Source organism: Oncorhynchus mykiss, chromosome 4 (assembly GCF_057628025.1).
Source record: "Oncorhynchus mykiss isolate SJ-2025 chromosome 4, ASM5762802v1, whole genome shotgun sequence".
Classification (NCBI taxonomy): domain Eukaryota; kingdom Metazoa; phylum Chordata; class Actinopteri; order Salmoniformes; family Salmonidae; genus Oncorhynchus; species Oncorhynchus mykiss.
In genome coordinates, this window is record NC_143025.1 from 15,423,601 (window position 1) to 15,448,034 (window position 24,434).

Genomic DNA, 24,434 nt, shown 5'->3' on the forward strand with positions numbered 1-24,434 from the left:
CTAACCCCAATGCTGATGTTACCTAGACCCCAACGCTGATGTTACCCTAACCCCAACGCTGATGTTACCCTAACGCTGATGTTACCCTAACCCCAACGCTGATGTTACCTTGACCCCAACGCTGATGTTACCCTCTCCCCCAATGCTGATGTTACCCTAACGCAGATGTTACCCTAACCCCAACGCTGATGTTACCTTGACCCCAACGCTGATGTTACCCTAACCCCAATGGTGATGCTACCCTCTCCCCCAATGCTGATGTTACCCTGACCCCCAACACTGATGTTACCCTAACCCCAACGGTGATGTTACCCTAACTCTGATGTTACCCAAACCCCAATCCTGATGTTACCCTGACCCCAACACTGATGTTACCCTAACCCTGACCCTAACATCTGTATTGTGGATCCCCAGGAAGACTTGCCTGTGCGAGGTCATCAGCTAATGGGGATAATAGAGATTATTATTAAGACATAATATAAGTATATTATCTGCTAAACTTCAAGTTTATGTTGACTGAGTGTCTGTGACTCCCAGGTGACGAGGTGCTGCTGCAGCAGACTCTGTTTGATGCCGTAGTGACAGCCCCCTTAGAATCCTACTGGCAGGCCATCATGCTCAATGCATCTGGGTAAGACTACAAAATTATATGTTTTTCACTCCTTTCCTTTTATGTTAGCTAGTGGATGTGTGTGTGTTGTGTGTTTTGTGCGCGCTTATGTGTGTGGATGTGTATTTGAGTGCATTAAATACCAATCTGTGTATTTGTGTGTGTTCAGGATGGAGATGGGTGTGGAGACAGCCTTTCTGGGAACCCGCTCTGGCCTTATCCGGCTTACCAGATACACTGGCATAGAGACCAGGGTCGCCAAGTGAGTCACACTACCCCAGAGTTATCCCATTACAGACTACATTAGCCCTGCAGAGTTAACACATTACACACTACATTAGCTCTACAGAGATAGCCCATTACAGACTACATTATCCCTACAGAGTTAGCCCATTACAGACTATATTATCCCTACAGAGTTAGCCCATTACAGACTATATTATCCCCACAGAGATAGCCCATTACAGACTACATTATCCCTACAGAGTTAGCCCATTACAGACTATATTATCCCTACAGAGTTAGCCCATTACAGACTATATTATCCCCACAGAGATAGCCCATTACAGACTACATTATCCCTACAGAGTTAGCCCATTACAGACTATATTATCCCCACAGAGTTAGCCCATTACAGACTATATTAGTCCTACAGAGTTAGCCCATTACAGACTACATTAGTCCTACAGAGTTAGCCCATTACAGACTACATTAGCCCTACAGAGTTAGCCCATTACAGACTACATTAGTCCTACAGAGTTAGCCCATTACAGACTATATTATCCCCACAGAGTTAGCCCATTACAGACTACATTAGCCCTACAGAGTTAGCCCATTACAGCCTACATTAGTCCTACAGAGTTAGCCCATTACAGACTATATTATCCCCACAGAGATAGCCCATTACAGACTACATTATCCCTACAGAGTTAGCCCATTACAGACTATATTATCCTCACAGAGTTAGCCCATTACAGACTACATTAGCCCTACAGAGTTAGCCCATTACAGCCTACATTAGTCCTACAGAGTTAGCCCATTACAGACTATATTATCCCCACAGAGTTAGCCCATTACAGACTACATTAGTCCTACAGAGTTAACCCATTACAGCCTACATTAGTCCTACAGAGTTAGCCCATTACAGACTATATTATCCCCACAGAGTTAGCCCATTACAGACTATATTAGTCCTACAGAGTTAGCCCATTACAGACTACATTAGTCCTACAGAGTTAGCCCATTACAGACTACATTAGCCCTACAGAGTTAGCCCATTACAGACTACATTAGTCCTACAGAGTTAGCCCATTACAGACTATATTATCCCCACAGAGTTAGCCCATTACAGACTACATTAGCCCTACAGAGTTAGCCCATTACAGCCTACATTAGTCCTACAGAGTTAGCCCATTACAGACTATATTATCCCCACAGAGATAGCCCATTACAGACTACATTATCCCTACAGAGTTAGCCCATTACAGACTATATTATCCTCACAGAGTTAGCCCATTACAGACTACATTAGCCCTACAGAGTTAGCCCATTACAGCCTACATTAGTCCTACAGAGTTAGCCCATTACAGACTATATTATCCCCACAGAGTTAGCCCATTACAGCCTACATTAGCCCTGCAGAGTTAGCCCATTACAGACTATATTATCCCCACAGAGTTAGCCCATTACAGACTACATTAGCCCTACAGAGTTAGCCCATTACAGCCTACATTAGTCCTACAGAGTTAACCCATATTACAACCTACATTAGCCCTACAGAGTTAGCCCATTACAGCCTACATTAGCCCTACAGTGTTAGTCCATATTACAACCTACATTAGCCCTACAGAGTTAGCCCATTACAGCCTACATTAGCCCTACAGTGTTAGTCCATATTACAACCTACATTAGTCCTACAGAGTTAACCCATATTACAGACTACATTAGCCCTACAGAGTTGGTCCATATTACAGCCTGTGTCCTTTGAGCAGGAAAGTATTCACTAGGAACCAAATGAAAGAAACAGGCAGTCAGTACCAGAACTTGTCCAATATGAAACACTTGTTTTTCCTTTGCAAAAGTTTTGCTACAGTGTGCGCTAATGAATAGGTCTCAGGAGTTTGCTCTAAACTCTCTACTTCCTGCTCTACAGAAAGTTCTTGACTCCAGCTGATAAGGACAACCTGTTTACCGTGGACCATTTCCCCCTGTGGTACCGCCTGGCCATGGAGAACCCCCCTGGACGCTTCATCTACTACATCCCTGTGGAGGACAAAGACAACAGAGACAAGACAGGTACCATCCCTATCATCCAGGGTTGAGGTCCATCCATAGCCTAGGCCCATATCGGTTTGAGCTGTGTTGGCAATGCTTGCTGTGACAATGACACTAGGAGTTGGCAAGACAACACAAACAGACCTAGCATCAGTCTAGTGAATTACGTCTTCTACCAAGTCAATTTAGGAATTGAATGGAGAAATTTGAGAAATTCCATGTACAGCTCCAACTGGCTGAAATTGACCTCAACTCTGATAATATTTGATTATTCCAATTGACATGATATTATAACAGAACAGCGGTGAGTTTCCCCAAAACATAATGATAATCTTTAGCACTAAGAGAATCTGAAGTCTACTGGTAACTTCGGCAACGGACCAACGATGCTCTTATTGCTAAAGACAATCATTATGTTTTGGGGAAAATCAACCCAGACCTACAGAAGCTCAAAGATTGTGTTAGACTGATTGTTGATTGGTTGATCATCTTGTGACAGGGGTGTCAAAGTATGTCATAGCCGCCACAGCTGTGACTGTGTCATCGGGAGGCAAGATGGCCATGGCTGGAGGTAAGCTTCTGACTTTTACTTTCTCTGAAATGTCGAGCTGCTTAACACTCATCCTGGAGGCGTTAATGCCTCTTGTGGCTTCTACGTGTATTGAATTGTCCATAACTTTAGTAGTATTCTGTGGTGCTACTGCTAAATGTTTGACACACTTTTGGCTTGTGGCGAGGGAAGCGCTCCATGTGTCTTGAGAAGGTCCCTAGAAGAAGAGGGTTACTGTTAAGTGTATGTGATGGTTTTCACTAGAGGTCGACCAAATATGATTTTTCAACGCCGATACCGATTATTGGAGGACCAAAAAAAAAGCCGATACCGATTAATCGGACAATATTTTTTTTTTTTTGTAATAATGACAATTACAACAATACTGAACTTAATATAATACATCAATAAAATCAATTTAGCCTCAAATAAATAATGAAACATGTTCAATTTGGTTTAAATAATGCAAAAACAAAGTCTTGGAGAAGAAAGTAAAAGTGCAATATATGCCATGTAAGAAAGCTAACGTTTAAGTTTCTTGCTCAGAACATATGAAAGCTGGTGGTTCCTTTTTAACATGAGTCTTCAATATTCCCAGGTAAGAAGTTTTAGGTTGTAGTTATTATAGGAATTATAGGACTATTTATCTCTATACCATTTGTATTTCATATACCTTTGACTATTGGATGTTCTTATAGGCACTTTAGTATTGCCAGTGTAACAGTATAGATTCCGTCCCTCTCCTCGCTCCTTCCTACCTGGGCTCGAACCAGGAACACATCGACAACAGCCACCCTCGAAGCAGCGTTACCGATGCAGAGCAAGGGGAACAACTACTCCAAGTCTCAGAGCGAGTGACGTTTGAAACGCTATTAGCGCACACCCCGCTAACTAGCCATTTCACATCAGTTACACCAGCCTAATCTCGGGAGTTGATAGGCTTGAAGTCATAAACAGAGCAATGCTTGAAGCATTGCGAAGAGCTGCTGGCAAAACGCACGAAAGTGCTGTTTGAATTAATGCTAATGAGCCTGCTGGTGCCTACCAACGCTCAGTCAGACTGCTCTATCAAATGATAGACTTAATTATAACATAATAACACACAGAAATACGAGCCTTAGGTCATTAATATGGTCAAATCCGGAAACTATCATCTCGAAAACAAAACATTTATTATTTCAGTGAAATACGGAACCGTTCCGTATTTTATCTAACGGGTGGCATCCATTAGTCTAAAGTTGTTTAAAAAAGATGTTAAAAATATTTTTTAAATCGTTCACTCGGTGTCCAAAAATACCGATTTCCGATTGTTATGAAAACTTGAAAATGGCCCTAATTAATCGGTCGACCTCTAGTTTCCTCATCATCATGAGCTTTATCTTCATTACCTTTTTTCATATCCTGTCACAAAAATGTAGGGGATGCTTACATCAGCTGGAATAAATTGTGATGGGCAAGGTTAGATAAATAAATGCTTTATTGTCATCAGCATGATTAACAGAATATCACATTATCGTTATTTCTTGAGCAAAACTTTGTAAGCAAATTTGTAATGTTAACACAGAGACAGAAATAACGATTAAAGGACTAATGAGATACTGATATATGTACATGTTTCTAGGTCAGTGCTGATCTCTTTGACAGTTCAAAATGGTTAAATGGAAATAGTTGCCAACTAGATTCAGTTCGCAATGAATATGGCTGCTAGCCATGAGACTGACTCTCTTCAGCTGCTGTTATCATAACATCCTCTAGAGGTCAGTAGTTCGCTGTTGTATTGTATGGCTTTGAAAGCAGGCTTACTCTGTACAGATATGAACATTGATATGACTTGGAAATATTAATTTAGTAGAGAGGATTGAGTCACTGCACGTGAGCACAGGTCTGATACACAAGACTGCATCTGTCTAACACTGATTCCACAGAACATTGTGTACTATATTCTTGTACATTCATGTGTACTATAACTATTTGAGCGACAACCACTACTGGGATTGTTAACCTGGGCTTTTATATCAAAACGTTAGGAGCAGATACATTACATTAGACAGGGATTTGATCGATTGGCATTTTTTGCTTGAAACACAAATAACTTTGATGGAAAGTCGGATCAAGGAATAAACGTACAATAATAATGGATTTCAAAGACGATTTCTAGGAAAGTCTTTGAACCAAGGTGCAGAGGTACCAGAACCTCCACCACACAGTTGGAGAGCTGACTAAAGAACCAATCACGTAGCATCCACACGTCTTGAAGCAATGCAGAGTTCCAGTTTTCCATTTGACGATCAACTGTACGATTGTGTCGGTATGCCTCGAACACCAGCAAAGTGCAGCAGAGATATGCTTTCTCAGCTCTATACATTCCCTAGTCTAGAATGCCCTGGAGCACTGGGTAGTAAGACACACAGTCAGGGAATGCAGCCCCCCCTGAATCCTTGCAACCGGAATGTCAGCCAGTCAGAGAAACAAAGGTCAAAAGCCTGTTATTCTGTATGTGTGGACTATGGGACTGGACTCTGGTTCTGGCTCAGCTGGGGATGTTGGGGAGGAAGGAAAGACGCCGTCCTCGACGTCTGTCTCCTCCCCTCCCTCCCCAGCCATCAATGGCTGCCATGTGTTCTTCAGCTCCCTCTGGTACTTGGCCATGAGAGAGGCGTAGATACAGCCGTAGGTGGCCGCCACCACCATCATCACACACACCACACCACACACACATGCCGCCACGATCTGAGTCCCCCAGGCCCTGCGCACGCTAATGGGTCGGTAGCGCTGGCGTACACAGTCCTCTTGGTTGGCCTGGGGCCCGTTCATGGGCCCATTGATCCGACCGACACAGGGTGGGCGCCCCCCACGGGGCCCGTCGTAGCCATGGACACTGGCCTGGTTCTCCAACTGCAGGCAGTAGTTGAACATCTCTATGGGGATGCTGCGGATGTCCCGCCCCCTCAGCTCCTTCGGTAGGTTGCACTTCACAGCATCCACCTGCCCGTCTGAAACACACATAGGGATCTAGTGGATCTCTAGCAAGATCAATAGATAATCAAGCTCATTTACAGATCAATAACATACATTACACAGTATCAGACTAGTACATGACATGGAACAAAGGCCAAACTGACTTGACTGTACATGAAACACTGTAAGCTTGAAGCAATACACAACATAACACTGACGTCTGTACAGCAGCCACTCCATCCAGTGCTTGAAGTCCCTCAGGTTGCAGTCACACTCCCAAGGGTTGCCTGCCAGTTGGAGGCTCAGCAGTCTGCCCAGGGGCTGGAAGGTGGCTCTGTCCAGGCTCCGCAGCTTGTTTCCAGTCAGAGACAGCCAGGCCAGGCCCTGGAGCCCATCCAGCAGCCCATTGGGAAAAACTACCAGGCCGTTCAGGGACAAGTCCAGCCCTTTCAGTATCCAAAGACCCTGGAACAGCTCCCGGCTCAACCCCCAGCGACTACCGTTACACTGGGTAACCTCCGTTTGGTTACTGGGGACTGTAGGGGTAAGTAGGGGGCAGTCACCCAGGTAGTTCCCTGAGAGGTTGAGCCACTGCAGGCCTCTGAGGCCGGAGAAAGACCCTGGTTGCAGGCTGGAGAGGTGGTTGTCAGAAAGGTCCAGGATCTCCAGAGCGCTGAGGTTGGACAGGGCCCCGTCGCCCAGGGAGGAGAGGTTGTTGTGGGACAGGCGGAGGGTGCGGGTGTCCTGGGGCAGCAGGGGCAGGATGGTGGTTAGGGAGAGCAGAGCCAGGCCTGTACAGTCTGTGCCGTTGCTGTTGCAGATGCACACAGTGGGACAACCGCTAGCTGCCTCTAGCAGACCCAGGAGTACTAGCAGCAGACTGGGCAGGGCTGCAAAGACTGGGGAGAGAGAAGAAGAGGGCTTTAGGAAGAGGACTTTGATACAGTGAGGGGAAAAAGTATTTGATCCCCTGCTGATTTTGTACATTTGCCCACTGACAAACGTACAAAATTAGCAGCGGATCAAATACTTTTTTCCCTCACTGTAAATCTAAGCAATCTAAAACAAATATATTGTACGTACAGAAAGTTCTGGAGTAGATTAGATTAGAAGTTTAATAGTCACATGTACAGGGTTGCAGGCATAATTACAGGGTACAGTAAAAAAAAAAACATAAGCTCCGAGCTCCAACAATGCAGGTCAAAGTGAAATAAAACAATACATGTAATTATAAAGAATATAAATAAATGTAAATAAAATATATACATGTTAACACTTTAATAATGGTAAATGTTCATTGGGGTAGGGGTAGGGGCAGGGTAAATGTCCGTTGGGGGGAGGTCCAGGAGGGGGACAAGGTGAGCAGGTTGCTGCCAAGTGGTGTCTACTCAGCAGCCTGATGGTCTAGGCGTGGAAGCTGTCGGCCAGCCTTCCAGTTTTTGCCATGATGCTCCTGTACTACCTGCGTATTCGTGATGGAAGCCGGAAGAACAGGCCATGGCTCGGGTGATGAGTAACTTAACACTGTTGTCTGTCAATCAGCCCACTGTGGCAATCACTCACCCAGGCTCTCCAGGTGTGTACTCCTAGGCAAGTCGAGGGGCTGCATGTCTGCTGCCACCCTAGACTGGCACTGGCATCGGGCTCTCTCAGTAGGTGACCTCCTTGTGCCACCCACCAGCTAGAGAGAGAGAGAGAGAGCGAGATGGTAGTACATGGTGTTGATGTGGGTCTGTAGGAGAGAGATTGTTGGCCGTTTTGACTTACCTTACATAATACTGACTATGACAATATGTGTACAGATTAGTAAAGACAATATAATCTGTTCCATCTGATTTGGAAAAGCTTCATTATATACTTCCCCCTCTTCCCTCTCGGACTATTTAAGAGTTTGTTTCCCTTTTCATCCCTTTCAATTCCCTGGTATTTCGGGGTGGGTCCTGGGATCAGTCAAAAATGAGCTTGATGCACCTCTACAGAGGTCTGTGCTTATCCAAAAGTAAATGCAAGTACTCTACAGAGGTTTTTAAAATGTATTTAAATTCAAAAGCAATGTTCCTGCGTTAGCAGAGAATGAATTCACCGTAAACGCTGCTTATACAGTAATCCTCAATTAGCTTTGCATTTATTTTGCGCAATCTGTAACGCTTCAGCGATACAGACTGAACAGAGCACCAAGTCAAAGTTAACATTCTACTGAACAGCCACTCAACTGTAGAAGTCTTAGAGACAACCCTCATCTTTCACATGCAGACAATCACAGAGGAGAAAGTTATAGTTTTTTCCCAGGCTGAGTTCTTATGGCCTTTGGTCTCTGTGTTGATTTGAAGTGGAGAAGGAGAGGGATAGAGAGGTGAGAGGAGAGAGAGAGAAGACAGACAGACCGAGAGAGAGAGACAGACAGACAGACAGACAGACAGAGAGAGACAGACAGACGGAGAGAGACAGAGAGACAGACGGAGAGAGACAGAGAGACAGACAGATGGAAAGTGAGAGAGAGGACAGAGAGAGAGAGAGAGAGACACAGAGAGAGAGAGAGAGAGATTACTGATTAGAAAGAGATTATGTAGCTCCATCATGCATGCCTCTGCTGCCACTTAGAGGAGCCAGTTAAGAGGAGCCTTAAGGTCTTTATTTTGTCATCGGTCCACAAAGATCCTGAATTGCTCTCCTCCGCTCAACATTCCTCTCCCATTCACTTAGTCTGTACTCACATACGTACGCACAGTCTATACAGTTGCAGGATCTTAATTTTACCAGTTTCTCACAGAAGGAAAATAATCTTGCAGCAACAGGAAATGTGAATTATTGTGTGGATTGTAATTCCTGGACATTTTTATAGGGGTTGATAGATTTTTTTGTTTGGGTAAATCAAGTTGACATCTGTAAGTGGAAATTGCAAACTTAAGGATACTTTTTACATCTCCTATACATGTATGTTGTTTCCTGCAACAACATTGTGATCAAATTAAAATCATATACCTGTATATGTCTAAATCTACACTTGTGTTATTTAACATTCTGTATTCATCTGTAGGTGGAGTTAGAGGGCATTGGGGGCACTAGCGGGATTGTTTGATTGTGTGAAGTGCAATGCCTGAGATGTACGCTTGTGGCGGTTGGTGATGTTTAAGATGAGGGAGGACGATTTTTATTTTTTTATTTTATAAGTGTGGCTTTATTTCTATTACAGCATGTTGGATGACTGTCCTTCATATTCCGTTCACCCAGCTCAATGTATTAGGTCGATAGGTTTAGGCTACTACATACCCATGAGGTTGCTACAACCTATGAATGAAAGTTTACAACATAGGTGCACAGGTCGAGAGAAAAATGTGAGTAATCAAGGTGACAGACAGTGACACATTCAATACTGCCTTGCACAATCTTGCCTGATCTAGGGTGTAATCATTAGTCCAACAGTTGCAAATGAGAGTTTCTATTGGACAAATTCAGGTATGTTTATCTCTGTCTCGTTCTGTTTGCTTCCGTTTAAGAAACGTTTTTCAACAGAATTGGCAGAATGAATACACACACTCCTGATTACACGCAAACACAGTTCACTTTCATAGCAGCCACATACAAACAGCATGATTATTTTGCTCATTGTATAATTCCTTCTTGCATCTATGCAATCTCCTCCTCTAATATTTTCCCTTCGCTTGTGGACTTCAGTGCACAATACATCAGCTGTCTGTGACCAAACCTTCATATCATAACCGCTAACTGCTACACACAGCCTAAATCGTTGTCACCATATTAGCTAACGTCATAGTCAACATAGCTACTAGAACTATTGTGTTAGCAAACCCACTACAATAATGCAGTACAGTGTATAGTCAGCAAGCAGTTTAGCAGTTACGCCGGGAGGCCCCTGTGGCAATAAATCAATAAAACCAAAAGCTTACCTTGACTTGGAAGAGTTATAGCATCCCTCTCTGTTTGAGCTGGGTGTTTGAGTGGGGTAAACTAGTGATCTGCATTCGCTAGCTAAGTGAATGTTTTTAAAAAAATACAATAAAATCTCTCTCTCTTCTTCATTTTTTTCAAAACTGTTCAACTATTGTTTGAGACAACTACTTACTACAATAGTTTTAGTTTTAGATATATGAAGTGTGCATGATTCTTAATCTCGAAAATAAGTTTGCTTGCTTCTGTTTCTCAATGTGAAATGTGCTTGGTTCTGATTCTCAATATGATGTGTGCTTGGTTCTGATTCTCAATATGAAGTGTGCTTGCTTCTGTTTCTCAATTCTCAATATGAAGTGTGCTTGGTTCTGTTTCTCAATTCTCGATATGAAGTGTGCTTGCTGCTGATTCTCGATATGAAGTGTGCTTGGTTCTGATTCTCGATATGAAGTGTGCTTGCTTCTGTTTCTCAGTTTTAGGCGTGTTTGGTTATATTAGTGTATAGGGGAGGGTGTTTTTCGGTTTCTCTGTTTCAGCTGTGAGGTGTGCTGTGCTTGTCCTGTTTAATCAGGGGCATGATGAGTACATCTGATTTGGAGTCAGTTGATCCACAACGTTCTGTCACTGTCTGGTCTGGAGCCAGTGCAGCAGCAGCTTAATTAACCAGCCTTAAAAGGATGAGGTAATCCTCATTCCTCAATTAGTGCTGGGGTCCTGAGAAGATTACCCTGACCTGTCTGTCAGAGGTCCAGCACCAAGGAAGTTACAGAAGATGAAGTGGGGATATCTGATATAAGGCCTTTTGAGAGCTTTCATTTAATTTCCACGACTACATAGGAATTTGTGGAAATGTAACATCTTGACACCAAGTGAAATGTCAGTATGAATATGCAAGCACGTGTGCAATAGAATCAACTAAACTGTAATATTTTAACTTAAACTGAGAGTATTACATTTAGGTCAGACTCTTGTGTAGTAGGGAACACAAATACATAAACACAAACACACACACTGCCCTAAGCCAAGGACATGTATAGAAGAGGGAACACTCAGATTTAGGGGAGGTACCTCATTTTCTATGGATATGGCTTTGAACAGAAGCCTCTGGCCACACTCCTGCCATTTACGTATCACACACACACACACTCACACACACACACACACACTCACACAAACACAAAGATTCATACACAAACTCACTCACACACTCAAACACACACACACACAAACTCGCACACACACACACTCACACACAAACTCACACACACACGCTTATACACAAACTCACAAACTCGCACACACACACACTCACACACAAACTCACACACACACGCTTATACACAAACTCTCACACACACACACACACACACACACACACACACACACACACACACCCTCTCTCTCTCATTCCCACATCAGAGCACTTCTCATTCCGTCCCTCAGTCAGCTTCTACTTCTCCTTGTCTCTGCCCTACTTTTTTAGGTCCAGTACAGTAGTCAAATCAAAGTGATTGAAGCACTTGGGAGTTCATTCCAGTGGGGGGCTGCCTCATTGAATTACACTTTCAGCTGATGAGAGAAGCTTTTGGGGGGGATAACAATAAAAAGCTAGCATGCATAATTTAGTACAGACTTGCCACAAAAGGATGATAGATAGATGCGTAAGTGTTGGGACAAATATGGTAGTCTATACAGACACAATTAAGTGTTTTGGCATCCTTACATGATTCACTATTTCTTCTAAAATAAGTTGAAATTGAAACCTTTGGGGTGTACACATAGGTATTTATTTTTGATTTAGAGGATAAAAAAATTAATACATCTGAACTGAACTTAGATTTTTCACTTGAAAGGCAAAAAATGGCCTGGACTAAATGATACAAAATTCAAATTAATATGGTTGGAGGCAGGTGATTTTCGTGTATGTCTAATTTACCTCACCTGAGGTAAATTGCTGGTGCCTACAGGGTACAAATAGCCATTCAACCAGTTCTGAAAAGTGAAAAGGGAACATTTTGCTCCATTGCACTCCAATGTAAAATGCAATGTTGCCATTTAACTGCATCTGCATATGCAACAGCTCCAACTGGAGGTGCAGAGTGTCAAAGTATCCCACATTATACCAAGTGTTTAATTACAAACGATGGCGTTGCGAGCTGCATTGACAGCTTGGTACCATCAAGTGCACCATCACACAGATCACATTGGATTAGGCCTCCCTCTGCCTCCCACTCATTGATGGTAAATGAGCAGTTATTCCTGCCCCAGATTAGGACACAGGTCTCAATCCTCCACGGCAGCAGGGTTTAGACTGCAGGACAGATGCTTGTTATGATTCCAGATGGCTGCTTGTGTGGCGGTGGAACACATAGAACACATTCAGTGCCTTGAAAAAGTATTCATCCACCTTGGTGTTTTTCCTATTTTGTTGAATTGCAACCTCTAATTTAGTGGAACACATAGAACACATTCAGTGCCTTGCAAAAGTATTCATCCCCCTTGGTGTTTTTCCTATTTTGTTGAATTGTAACCTCGAATTTAAATTGATTTTTAGTTGGATTTCAGGGAATGGACATACACAAAATTTTCCAAATTGGTGAAGTGAAATTTTAAAAATAACTTGTTTCAAAAAAGTATTGAAAAAAGAAAAGTGGTGTGTACATATTTATTCACCCCCTTTGCTATGAAGCCCCTAAATAAGATCTGGTGCAACCAATTACCTTCAGAAGTCACATAATTAGTCCACCTGTGTGCAATCTAAGTGTCACATGACCTGTCACATGATCTCAGTATATACACCTGTTCTGAAAGGCCATGGAGTCTGCAACACCACTAAACAAGGGGCACCACCAAGCAAGCGGCGCCATGTAGACCAAGGAGCTCTCCAAACAGGTCAGGGACAATGTTGTGGAGAAGTACAGATCAGGGTTGGGTTATAAAAAATATCTGAAACTTTGAACATCCCACGGAGCACCATTAAATCCATTACTAAAAAAAATGGAAAGAACGTGTCGTAGCAAAATCAGAATTAGTTAGGTAACATTGATAAATAAGATGTTTAATACATTTTCAGAAATATGCTTATGTGGGAAAAAGTCACTTGGGGCCCAGAGAGGGGAGAGGTCAGGCTTGTCTTCTTATGTGATGCTATGAAGAATATCAGAAGGGGAGGAGGACAGAATGGAGGCTTGTCTTCATATGTGATGCTATGAAGAATATCAGAAGGGGAGGAGGACAGAATGGAGGCTTGTCTTCTTATGTGATGCTATGAAGAATATCAGAATGGGAGGAGGACAGAATGGAGGCTTGTCTTCTTATGTGATGCTATGAAGAATATCAGAATGGGAGGAGGACAGAATGGAGGCTTGTCTTCATATGTGATACTATGAAGAATATCAGAAGGGGAGTATCTAGAATTGACAATTGATATATGCTATTGGATGAGGTAATGTTTTGTTACTATGATGTACCAAGAACGAAAAGTAGAACCTCGTCTAAGAGAGCAAACTGAACGATTATTTATAGCTAATGCTATCTAGCTATGGGGTACTCCTTTTTCAAGTAAAAGGTTCTTTGTGAACTGTTCCTGAGGTCTGTGTTTCGTCATGTGAGTTGAGATGGGTGTGTCTTGGCTATAAATGATACTAAGAACTGTTTTGTAAGCACTCTCAGAGAATTAATTTATAGACACTGAATTCATCTGAGAGTCACAGGGCTATGGTGAAGCTCATATATAATTAAAGATGGACTTTATAATATAACTCTGACTTGTGTGTGGTTTGCTCTCTCAATGTTTAGTAATACAGGAAATTACCACGACATACAGTATTGCATAATGACAAACCTGCCAAGAGGGGCCGCCCAACAGAACTCACAGACCAGGGAAGGGGGCATTAATCAGAGGCAACAAAGATACCAAAGATAACCCTGAAGGAGCTGCAAAGCTCCACAGCGGCGATTGGAGTATCTGTCCATATGACCACTTTAAGCCATACACTCCACAGAGCTGGGCTTTATGGAAGAGTGGCCAGAAAAAAGACATTGCTTAAAGAAGAAAATAAGCAAACACATTTGGTTTTCGCCAAAAGGCATGTGAGAGAATCCCTTAATAGCGTGCCCAGAATGAACTACCTCCTACTCTGTCCCAGATGCTAATATATGCATATTATTATTAGTATTGGATAGAAAACACTCTGAAGTTTCTAAAACTGTTTGAATAATGTCTATGAGTATAACAGGACTCATATGGAAGGCGAAAACCTGAGACAAATCCAACCAGGAAGTGAGGCATCTGAGGTTTGTAGTTTTTCTAAGCTTGGCCTACCGAATACACAGTGGGATATGGAAAACGTTGCACTTCCTACGGCTTCCACTAGATGTCAACCGTCTTTAGAAACTTGAATGAGGGTTCTACTATAAAGGAGGGGCTCATGAGACCTGTTTGAGTCAGTGGTCTAGCAGAGTGTCTCAGGCTTGTGACGCGAGCTCCCGACAGAGTTACCTCTCGTTCCAGTGCTTTTCTTCAGACATAGGAATTCTCCGGTTGGAACATTATTGATGTTTTATGTTAAAAACATCCTAACGATTGATTCCATACATCGTTTGACTTGTTTATACAACCTGTAATTTAACTTTTTGAGTTTTTGTCTGGATGAAGTGCTTGCGCCTCATGAAGATGAATTAGTGGGCTGAACACGCTAACAAGTGGCTATTTGGACGTAAATGATGGACTTTATGGAACTTTATGGAACAAATCAGTCATTTATTGTCGAACTGGGATTCCTGGGAGTGCCTTCTGATGAAGATCATCAAAGGTAAGTGAATATTTATGGTGTTATTTCTAACTTTTGTTGACTCCAAAATGGCGGATATTTCTATGGCTGGATTGGGCTCTGAGCGCCGTTCTCAGATTATGCTTTTTAAGGTAAAGTTTTTTTTAAATCTGACACAGCGGTGGCGTTAAGGAGAAGTCTATCTTTAATTCTGTGAATAACACTTGTATCTTTTATCACTGTTTATTATGAGTATTTCTGCTAAACCACCGGATGTTTTGGAATCAAAACATTACTGCACGTAACGCGCCAATGTAAACTGAGATTTTTGGATATAAATATGCACATTATCGAACAAAACATACATGTCTTGTGTAACATGATGTCCTATGAGTGTCATCTGATAAAGATCATCAAAGGTTAGTGATTCATTTTATCTATATTTCTGATTTTTGTGACTCCTCTCTTTAGCTGGAAAAATGGCTGTGTGATTTTTTTTGACTTGGCTATGACCTAACATAATCATATGTTGTGCTTTCCCTAAAGCATTTTTGAAATCGGACACGATGGGTAGATTAACAAGATGTTTATCTTTCATTTGCTGTATTGGACTTGTTAATGTGTGAAAGTTACATATTTAAAAAAAATAATAATAATTTTGCGCTGCCTTCTCAGCGGAATGTTGTCGAAAGGTTAACATATGGAAAAGGATACTCTGGTCAGATGAGAATACAATTTAGCTTTTTGGCCATCAAGGAAAACGCTATGTCTGGCGCAAACCCAACACCTCTCATCACCACAGTGAAGCATGGTGGTGGCAGCATCATGGTGTGGGGATGTTTTTCATCGGCAGGAACTGGGAAATCTGGTCAGAATTGGAGGAATGATGGATGGCGCTAAATACAGAGAAATTCTTGAGGGAAACCTGTTTGTCTTCCAGAGATTTGAGACTGGGACGGAGGTTCACCTTCCAGCTGGACAATGGACGTAAGCACACTGCTGAAGCAACACTTGAGTGGTTTAAGGGGAAACATTTAAATGTCTTGGAATGGCCCAGTCAAAGCCCAGACCTCAATCCCATTGAGAATCTGTGGTATGACTTAGAGATTGCTGTAGGAGCAGGAGCAGTTTTGCCTTGAAGAATGGGCAAAAATCCCAGTGGCTAGATTTGCCAAGCTTATAGAGACATACCCCAGGAGACTTGCAGCTGTAATTGCTGCAAAAGGTGACTATACAAAGTATTGACTTCGGGGGGTTGAATAGTTATGCATGCTCAAGTTTTCAGTTTTTTGTGTTTCTTGTTTTTTTCGCAATAAAACATATTTTGCATCTTCAAAGTGGTAGGCATGTTGTGTAAATCAAATTATATAAACCCCCCCAAAATCTATTTTAATTCCAGGTTGTAAGGTAACAAAATAGGAAAAATGCTAGGGGGTGTGAATACTTTCGCAAGCCCCTGTAGAGCAACACGTAAAACACATAGAACAAGACATAGAACAACACGTACACTACCAGTCAAAAGTTTTAGAACACCTACTCATTCAAGGATTTTTCTTTATTTTTACTATTTTCTACATCGTCGAATAATAGTTAAGACATCAAAACTATAAAATAATACATATGGAATCCTGTTGAACCTAAAACGTGTTAAACAAATTAATATATTTGAGATTCTTCAAATAGCCACCCTTTGCCTTAATAACAGCTTTGCAATCTCTCAACCAGCTTCACCTGGAATGCTTTTCCAATAGTCTTGAAAGAATTCCCACATTTGCTGAGCACATGTTGGCTGCTTTTCCTTCCCTCTGTGGTCCGACTAATCCCAAACCATCTCAATTTGGTTGAGGTCGGGTGGATTGTGGAGGCCAGGTTATCTGACGCAGCACTCATCACTCTCGTTGGTAAAATATCCCTTACACAGCCTGAAGGTGTGTTGGGTCATTGTCCTGTTGAAAAACAAATGATAGTCCCACTAAGCCCAAACCAGATGGGATGGCGTATCGCTGCAGAATGCTGTAGTAGCCATGCTGGTTAAGTGTGCCTTGAATTCTAAATAAATCAGACAGTGTCACCAGCAAAGCACCCCCACACCATTACACCTCCTCTATGCTTTATGGTGGGAAATACACATGCAGAGATCATCCATTCACCCACACCACATTGGGCCAGAGGTAGCCCAGTGGTTAGAGCATTGGGCCAGTAACCAAACAGTTGCTAGAGCAAATCCCCAAACTGACAAGGTACAAATCTGTTGTTCTACCCCTGAACAAGGCAGTTAACCCACTGTTCCTAGGCCATCATTGTAAATATGAATTTGTTCTCAACTGACTTGCCAAGTTAAATTAAGGTTAAATTTTATTTAATCTAAAATCTCACAGACACAGCAGTTGGAACCAAAAATCTCCAATTTGGTCTCCAGACCAAAGGACACATTTCCACCGGTCTAATGTCCATTGCTTGTGTTTCTTGGCCCAAGCAGGTCTCTTCTTCTTATTGGTGTGCTTTAGTAGTGGTTTCTTTGCAGCAATTCGACCATGAAGGCCTGATTCACATCAGTTGATGTTGAGATGTATCTGTTACTTGAACTCTGAAGCATTTATTTGGGCTGCAATTTCTGAGGCTGGAAACTCTAATGGCAGGTAACTCTAATGAATGAGTAACCTCTGCAGCAGAGGTAACGCTGAGTCTTCCTTTCCTGTGGCGGTCCTCATGAGAGACAGTTTTATCATAGCGTTAGACAGTTTTTGAGACTGCACTTGAAGAAACTTGAATTCTTGAAATGTTCCGTATTGACTGACCTTCATGTCTTATAGTAATGATGGACTGTCATTTCTCTTTGCTTATTTGCACTGTTCTTGTCATAATATGGACTTGGTATTAAACCAAAAGGGGCTATCTTCTGTATACCCACCCCACTACCTTGTCACAATACAACTGATTGGCTCAAACGCATTAAGAAGGAAAGCAATTCCACAAATAATTTCTGTTAATTGAAATGCATTCCAGGTGATTACCTCATGAAGCTGGTTGAGAGAATGCCAAGAGTGTGCAAAGCTGTCATCAAGGCAAAGGGTGGCTAGTTTGAAGAGTCTAAAATACAAAATATATTTTGATTTGTTTAACACTTTTTTTGCTTACAACATGATTTAATATGTGTTATTTCATAGGTTTGATGTCTTCGCTATTAGTCAAATAGTTTAAAAAAAGAATAATTGAATGAGTTGGTGTTCTAAAACTTTTGACCAGTAGTGTAGAACACATAGAACAACACATTGAACACTACATGACCACAGGTATGTGGACACTGTCAAACATCTCCAAAATCATGGGCATTACAGTTTTTTCTGAATGCTTAAACACTAACAGTCATTCTTGAAGCACTATAGTCTAAAACCATTAACACTTGTAGCCAATGCATTCATCAAGTGTGCCAAATTGAATGCATGTTCTCTTTTTTACACTCAGTTTGTAATTGTACAACACATTTTTTGCTAAACTGTAAATACAACTCACTGCTTTACACTCAATTTGCAATTTAATAACACACTTCTAGCAAAACTGTTAACATTGGTCTCTACATTGCTACACTATTTCGCCAATTTCCTTTCCACATTTACACATGTGAAAACACTTTTAGATAATGAGTTCACTTACAGATCAGAGCTTGAGCACTATAAATATGCCACAGGTAAACAATTGGTTCGGACAACAATGGAGGCCAATATTGGACAGAGAGTAAGAGGGGTGAAAACTAGAGGAGGAGAAGGACGTGGGGAAGGAGAGGATGGGGAAGAGGAAGGGTAGTCAGGAAAACAATAAACTGATGAAATCAGAGCGACTGTGGTTGACCATGTTGTCCACCATGGGATGAGCATGAGGGAGGCTGGGCAACGGGCTCAACCAAATCTGAGCCGCTATGCTGTTGCAGGTATCATCCAGACATTTCTAAATGAGAACCGGTAAGTAACTGTTAGTGCTGTAGTCTTACTGGTACAGAAATATGTACTATACTTTCATAATGAGAAGGATATATCACTAAAACCATTCAAATGTTTTTACAGAACTGCAAGAAAACCAGTATCTGGTGGAAGAGGTCAACTGTTCACCTCAGAGCAGGAGACCCACATTGTAAATATGGTCATTGCAAATAGCTGCATCAGACTCAGAGAACTGCAGGACCACATAATGGCAGATAACACCATATTACAAAACGCCAACAGAGTGAGTCTCTATGCACTGTCTCGTCTACTGAAACAGAGTGAGTCTCTGCACTGTCTCGTCTACTGAAACAGAGTGTGTCTCTCTGCACTGTCTCGTCTACTGAAACAGAGTGTGTCTCTCTGCACTGTCACGTCTACTGAAACACAATAAAATTAGGATGAAGCAGCTGTACAGTGTCCCCTTCGAAAGAGACTCAGACCGTGTAAAACAACTGAGATATGAATATGCGCAGGTAAGCTATACTATCCTATCATTGGTACTGGATCTGGACGTGTATGGTGCTACATCATATGGACTGATCCCTGTCTTTTCCTACTGTGCTACATTGTTTTGTCTTGTCTCTTTGAGAGAGTCATGGAGCTAGAAGCAGATGCAGTGCATCATGACCTAATATATGTGGACGAGGGAGGTTTCAACCTTGCAAAAACAAGGGGCCGCGGCAGAAATATCATCGGACACCGGGCCATCATCAACATCCCGGGACAAGTGGTGGCAACATATCAATGTGTGTGGCTATTAGTCAAAATGGCGTCCTTCACCATCATGCCCATACAACAGGCCCATACAACACTGCACACATTATCACATTTCTGGACCCCCTCCACAACAGACTAATCCCTAATGACCAGGGGCCAGAGCAGCCCAGGTACGTTATCATCTGGGACAATGTTAGTTTCCACCGGGCTGCTGTGGGCCGCAATTGGTTCACAGGTCATCCACTTTTCATCGCACTCAAATCTCCCCTGTACTCTCCTTTCTGGAATCCTATTGAAGAATTCTACTCTGCGTGGCGTTGGAAGGTGTATGATCGCCAGCCCCACCAATCCCCTTCTACAGGCAATGGAGGAGGCTTGTGGAGACATCGATCAGGAGTCTTATGGCCAGACCCATGAAGTACGAGATGTAGCCTCGTTTATTTTTATTTAATTTTTTTCTACCACAAATGTTTTTGTTTTCTTCTACTGCGCTTTTGTTGTTTGAGGAGTGTTAGAACATTTTGAAAAAATATACATGTTTTCCCCTTATTTGAGTTGACCGTGTGTTATGTTCGGAAAACACTTCCATACTTTACACATTTGGATACCTGTGTGTTTACTACACGTATGACAACATTTTTTTTCAAACTGCTGTGCCTTGCACACAGAAAAAGCAAAAGCCACAAGTGTTTTTCCTTTTTACCATCAGTGCCTAGTTGGTGCTTCGTGTACTTATTCAAATGATGGTTTGTGTGTACTGTATTGACGCAAAAACACAATTTGTTTTAAGAGTTTGAAGAGTTTTGCAAGAATTGTTTGCTTTTGCAAGAGATTTATAATGTTTGGTGTAAGGTTTTGTGGTTAGTGTGTAGAGTTTTGCAAAAATGGCCTATAGTTTCAAAGATAGTGTCTAAGTAATCAGAAAAAAAGCGTAATAAGGAGTTGGTCCCCCTTTGCTGCTATAACAGCCACTCTTCTGGGAAGGCTTTCCACTAGATGATGGGACATTGCTGCTGGGACTTGCTTCCATTTAGCCACGAGCATTAGTGAGGTCGGGCACTGATGTTGGGCGATTAGGCCTGGTTCACAGTCGGCGTTCCAATTCATCCCAAAGGTGTTCGATGGGGTTGTGATCAGGGCTCTGTGCAGGCAAGTCAAGTTCTCGACAAACAATTTCTGTATGGACCTTGCTTCGTGCACAGGGGCATTGTCATGCTGAAACAGGAAAGGTCCTTCCCAAACTGTTGCCACAAAGTTGGAAGCACAGAATCATCTAGAATGTCATTGTATGTTGTAGAGTTAAGATTTCTCTTCAATGGAACCAAGAGACCTAGCCCGAACCATGAAAAACTGCCCCAGACCATTATTCCTCCTCCACCAAACTTTACAGTTGGCACTATGCACTATGCTTCCACCAAACCAAGATTTGTCCGTCGGACTTCTAGATGGTGAATTGTGATTCATCACTCCAGAGAACGAATTTCCACTGCTCCAGAGTCCAATGACGGTAAATTTTACACCACTTCAGCTGATGCTTGGCATTGCGCATGGTGATCTTAGGCTTGTGGGCAGCTGCTCGGCAATGGAAACTAATTTCATGAAGCTCCTGACGAACAGTTATTGTGCTGACGTTGCTTCCAGAGGCAGTTTGGAACTCGGTAGTGAGTGTTGCAACCGAGGACAGGCGATGTTTACGACTTAAGGGCTTCAGCACTCAGCGGCCCCTTTCTGTGAGCTTGTGTGGCCTACCACTTTGCGGCTGAGCCATTGGTGCTCCTAGATGTTTTCACTGCACAATAACAGCACTTACAGTTGACCGGGATAGCTCTAGCAGGGCAGAAATTTGACGAACTGACTTGTTGAAAAGGTGGCGTCCTATGACGGTGCCAAGTTGAATGTCACTGAGCTCTTCAGTAAGGCCATTCTACTGGAAATGTTTGTCCATGGAGATTGCATGGTGGTGTGCTCAATTTTATACACCTGTCAGCAACGGGTGTGGCTGAAATAGTCGAATCCACTAATTTGATGTGGTGTCCACATACGTTTGTACATATGGTGTAGAACAACACATAGAAAACATAAAATAACACAGAACACATAAAATAACTCAGAACACATAGAATAACACATCAAAGAAAACAACACAACACATAACACATAGAAAGGAAGGGAAAGGGGGATACCTAGTCAGTTGGACAACTGAATGCATTCAACTGAAATGTGTCTTCCGCATTTAACCTAACCCCTCTGAATCAGAGAGGTGCGTGGGGATGCCTTAATTGACATCCAGGTCATCGGCATAGAACATGTAGAACAACACATAGAACACATAAAACCACACATAAAGCACATAAAACCACACATCGAACACATAGAACACATAAAACTACACAGAACCACACGTAGAACACACAAAATCACACATAGAACACATAAAACATAAAACTACACACAAAACCCACACATAGAACACATAGAACCACACATAGAACACATAAAACCACACATAGAACACATAAAACCACACACAGAACACATAAAACCACACACAGAACACATAAAACCACACACAGAACACATAAAACCACACACAGAACACATAAAACCACACACAGAACACATAAAACCACACACAGAACACATAAAACCACACACAGAACTCATAAAACTACACACAGAACACATAAAACCACACATAGGCCCCAGTGTGAACTCACGCTCTAAATCTATAATACGTCATTTATTCTACATTATTTCTCATCCTAAACTGTGTTGTTGTTAGACCGCAAAACCCAAAGTGTCGATGTACTATAAAGAAGGCTATACAGTGTGTATACATCTATAGAACATGTCCATTTATGTGATATTATTTTACTACCTTATAGTAAACATTATTATTTTAATATACACCCCGATACTAGATGCAGAGTTTATATATAAGGTTATTCAGCTACTAACTACTAGATGTCTGTATTCAGAGTTTATATATAAGGTTATTCAGCTACTAATTACTAGATGTCTGTATTCAGAGTTTATATAAAAGGTTATTCAGCTACTAACTCTACTTTATGTCTGCAGTCTTTTACATGTTATAAAGCCCAACAGTTCCTCTTTTCATCCCAGTACACACTACCTGCATTGCAATGCTACTGTACCTCACTGCAGCTTGAACAAGGACAATTTCCCTTGGTTGTGTTTTGCTCCCAAAAGTTTATGGATTAGTTCATTCTGATAATTGTACTGGAAAAAAAATAGTGAAAAAAATAAAAATGACTTACCTGCAAACAGACTCAATGCATTAGCCTAGCAGCTGGAATATTCTTTCACAAGAAGCATAGAGAAAGGGAAAACCTCCCTAACAACAGACACTTCTACACACACAGAGCAGCAGCACACTCTCTCGCTCTTGCGCTCGCTCTCGCTCTTGCTCTCTCACACAGCCCGTGCATTACTCACCATCTGGTGATGTTTCAGTCTCCAAAGTGCTATAGCTCTTAAATAAGAAAAGTGCTTCAGTAGTATCTTTTATCCTCCCTGTGTGGAAAAAAACAATATGCTTCATCTGATGTTGCTGCTAACGGAGGTGTTTGGAGAAAGGTCCTGGTTCCTGTTGTATCTCTGTGTATCCTGGATGCTGGGGTCCCAAGAGAACAAACACATGCTCTTCAACTCCTGTCTTCTCCTCTGCTTCCTCCTTCTCTCTGCCTCTCGGGGCGGTCTCTCTCTCTCTCTCCCCTCTCCTCTCCTCTCAGGTCCGCTTACCGACTGTGCTTTCCTGGTAGTTGGAGCACACTACTGTCCAGAGGTTCAGTCTAGCTGTGTGTGTGTGTGTGTGTGTGTGTGTGTGTGTGTGTGTGTGTGTGTGTGTGTGTGTGTGTGTGTGTGAGCATGAAGCTTGGTTTGACAAAAAGAGTAACAGAGTGTGGTGCAGCTGTGTAAGCTCTCACACTGAATGAGAGAGCGAGAGATATACAGAGAGCGAGAGGAGATGGGGAGAGGGGGAAGCGAGGGGGGAGGGAGCGAGGGAGCGAGGGAGCGAGGAGGGAGAGCAGGAGGAGCGGGAGAGAGAGAAAGGGGAAGAGTGGGGAGAGAGGGGGGAGGGAGAGAGGGGAGAAGAGAGTGAGAGAGCAGGAGAGAGAGAGAGGGAGAATGGGGGAGAGGGAGGGCAGGAGGGAGAGAATGGGGGAGATAAAATGAGGAGAGAAAGGGGAAGAGGGGGAGGGAGAGGGAGAGCAGGAGGGAGAGAGAGGGAAAGGAGAGAGAGGGGGAGGGAGAGGGGGAGGAAAGGGAGAGCAGGAGAGAGAGAATGGGGAAAGGGGAAGAGGGAGAGAGAAAGGGGGAGAGGGGAGGGGAGAGGGAGGGAAAGGGGAGAGAGGGAAAGGTTGAGAGGAAGAGAGAAATAGAGAGAGAGAGAAATGGGAAGAGGGAGAGAGAGAGAGAGAGAGAGAGAGAAATGGGGAGAGAGGGAAAGGTGGGGAGTAAGAGAGAGAGAGAGGGATAATTGGAGGGGGAGAGAGAAAGGGAGTGAGAGAGGGGGGAGAGGGGAAGAGAGAGAGGGAAAGGTGGAGGGGGAGAGAGAGAGAAGGTGGGGGAGAGAGAGAGGGAGAGGGGGAGAGAGTGGAAGTGAAGGGAGAAGAGAGAGGTTGTGAGAGCGGGAGGAATCA

The 24,434-nt window shown here is 42.7% G+C and overlaps 2 protein-coding genes and 1 pseudogene across 3 annotated transcripts in view; 1 reads left to right on the forward strand and 2 right to left on the reverse strand.

Annotated features, from left to right (window-relative positions):
* Positions 1 to 24,434, forward strand: part of LOC110522741 (voltage-dependent calcium channel subunit alpha-2/delta-4-like) — an 84,098-nt gene that overhangs the window by 41,885 nt on the left and 17,779 nt on the right. For both annotated transcript variants that reach the window (XM_090231221.1, XM_090231222.1), the window contains 4 exons: positions 538 to 631; positions 780 to 872; positions 2,763 to 2,905; positions 3,384 to 3,455. In XM_090231221.1, the coding sequence (XP_090087347.1) occupies positions 538 to 631; positions 780 to 872; positions 2,763 to 2,905; positions 3,384 to 3,455 (402 nt within the window). The remainder of the gene's footprint in view (positions 1 to 537; positions 632 to 779; positions 873 to 2,762; positions 2,906 to 3,383; positions 3,456 to 24,434) is intronic.
* LOC110521369 (leucine-rich repeat and transmembrane domain-containing protein 2-like) lies at positions 4,894 to 23,724 on the reverse strand. The gene is made up of 3 exons (XM_036969399.2): positions 23,227 to 23,724; positions 7,956 to 8,073; positions 4,894 to 7,291 (listed from the first exon to the last, which is right to left on the reverse strand). Exons 1-3 carry the CDS (start codon positions 23,227 to 23,229, stop codon positions 6,495 to 6,497), a joined length of 918 nt encoding a protein of 305 aa, XP_036825294.2. The 5' UTR covers positions 23,230 to 23,724; the 3' UTR covers positions 4,894 to 6,494.
* On the reverse strand, positions 5,910 to 6,440 carry LOC149983923 (leucine-rich repeat and transmembrane domain-containing protein 2 pseudogene; annotated as a pseudogene).

Excerpts from the sequence above, each read along its gene's own strand:
- LOC110521369 (XM_036969399.2), bottom strand. Across the intron at positions 7,292-7,955 it reads TACACACCTGGAGAGCCTGG|TCTTTGCAGCCCTGCCCAGT; the intron begins GTGAGTGATTGC and ends CTCTCTCCCCAG.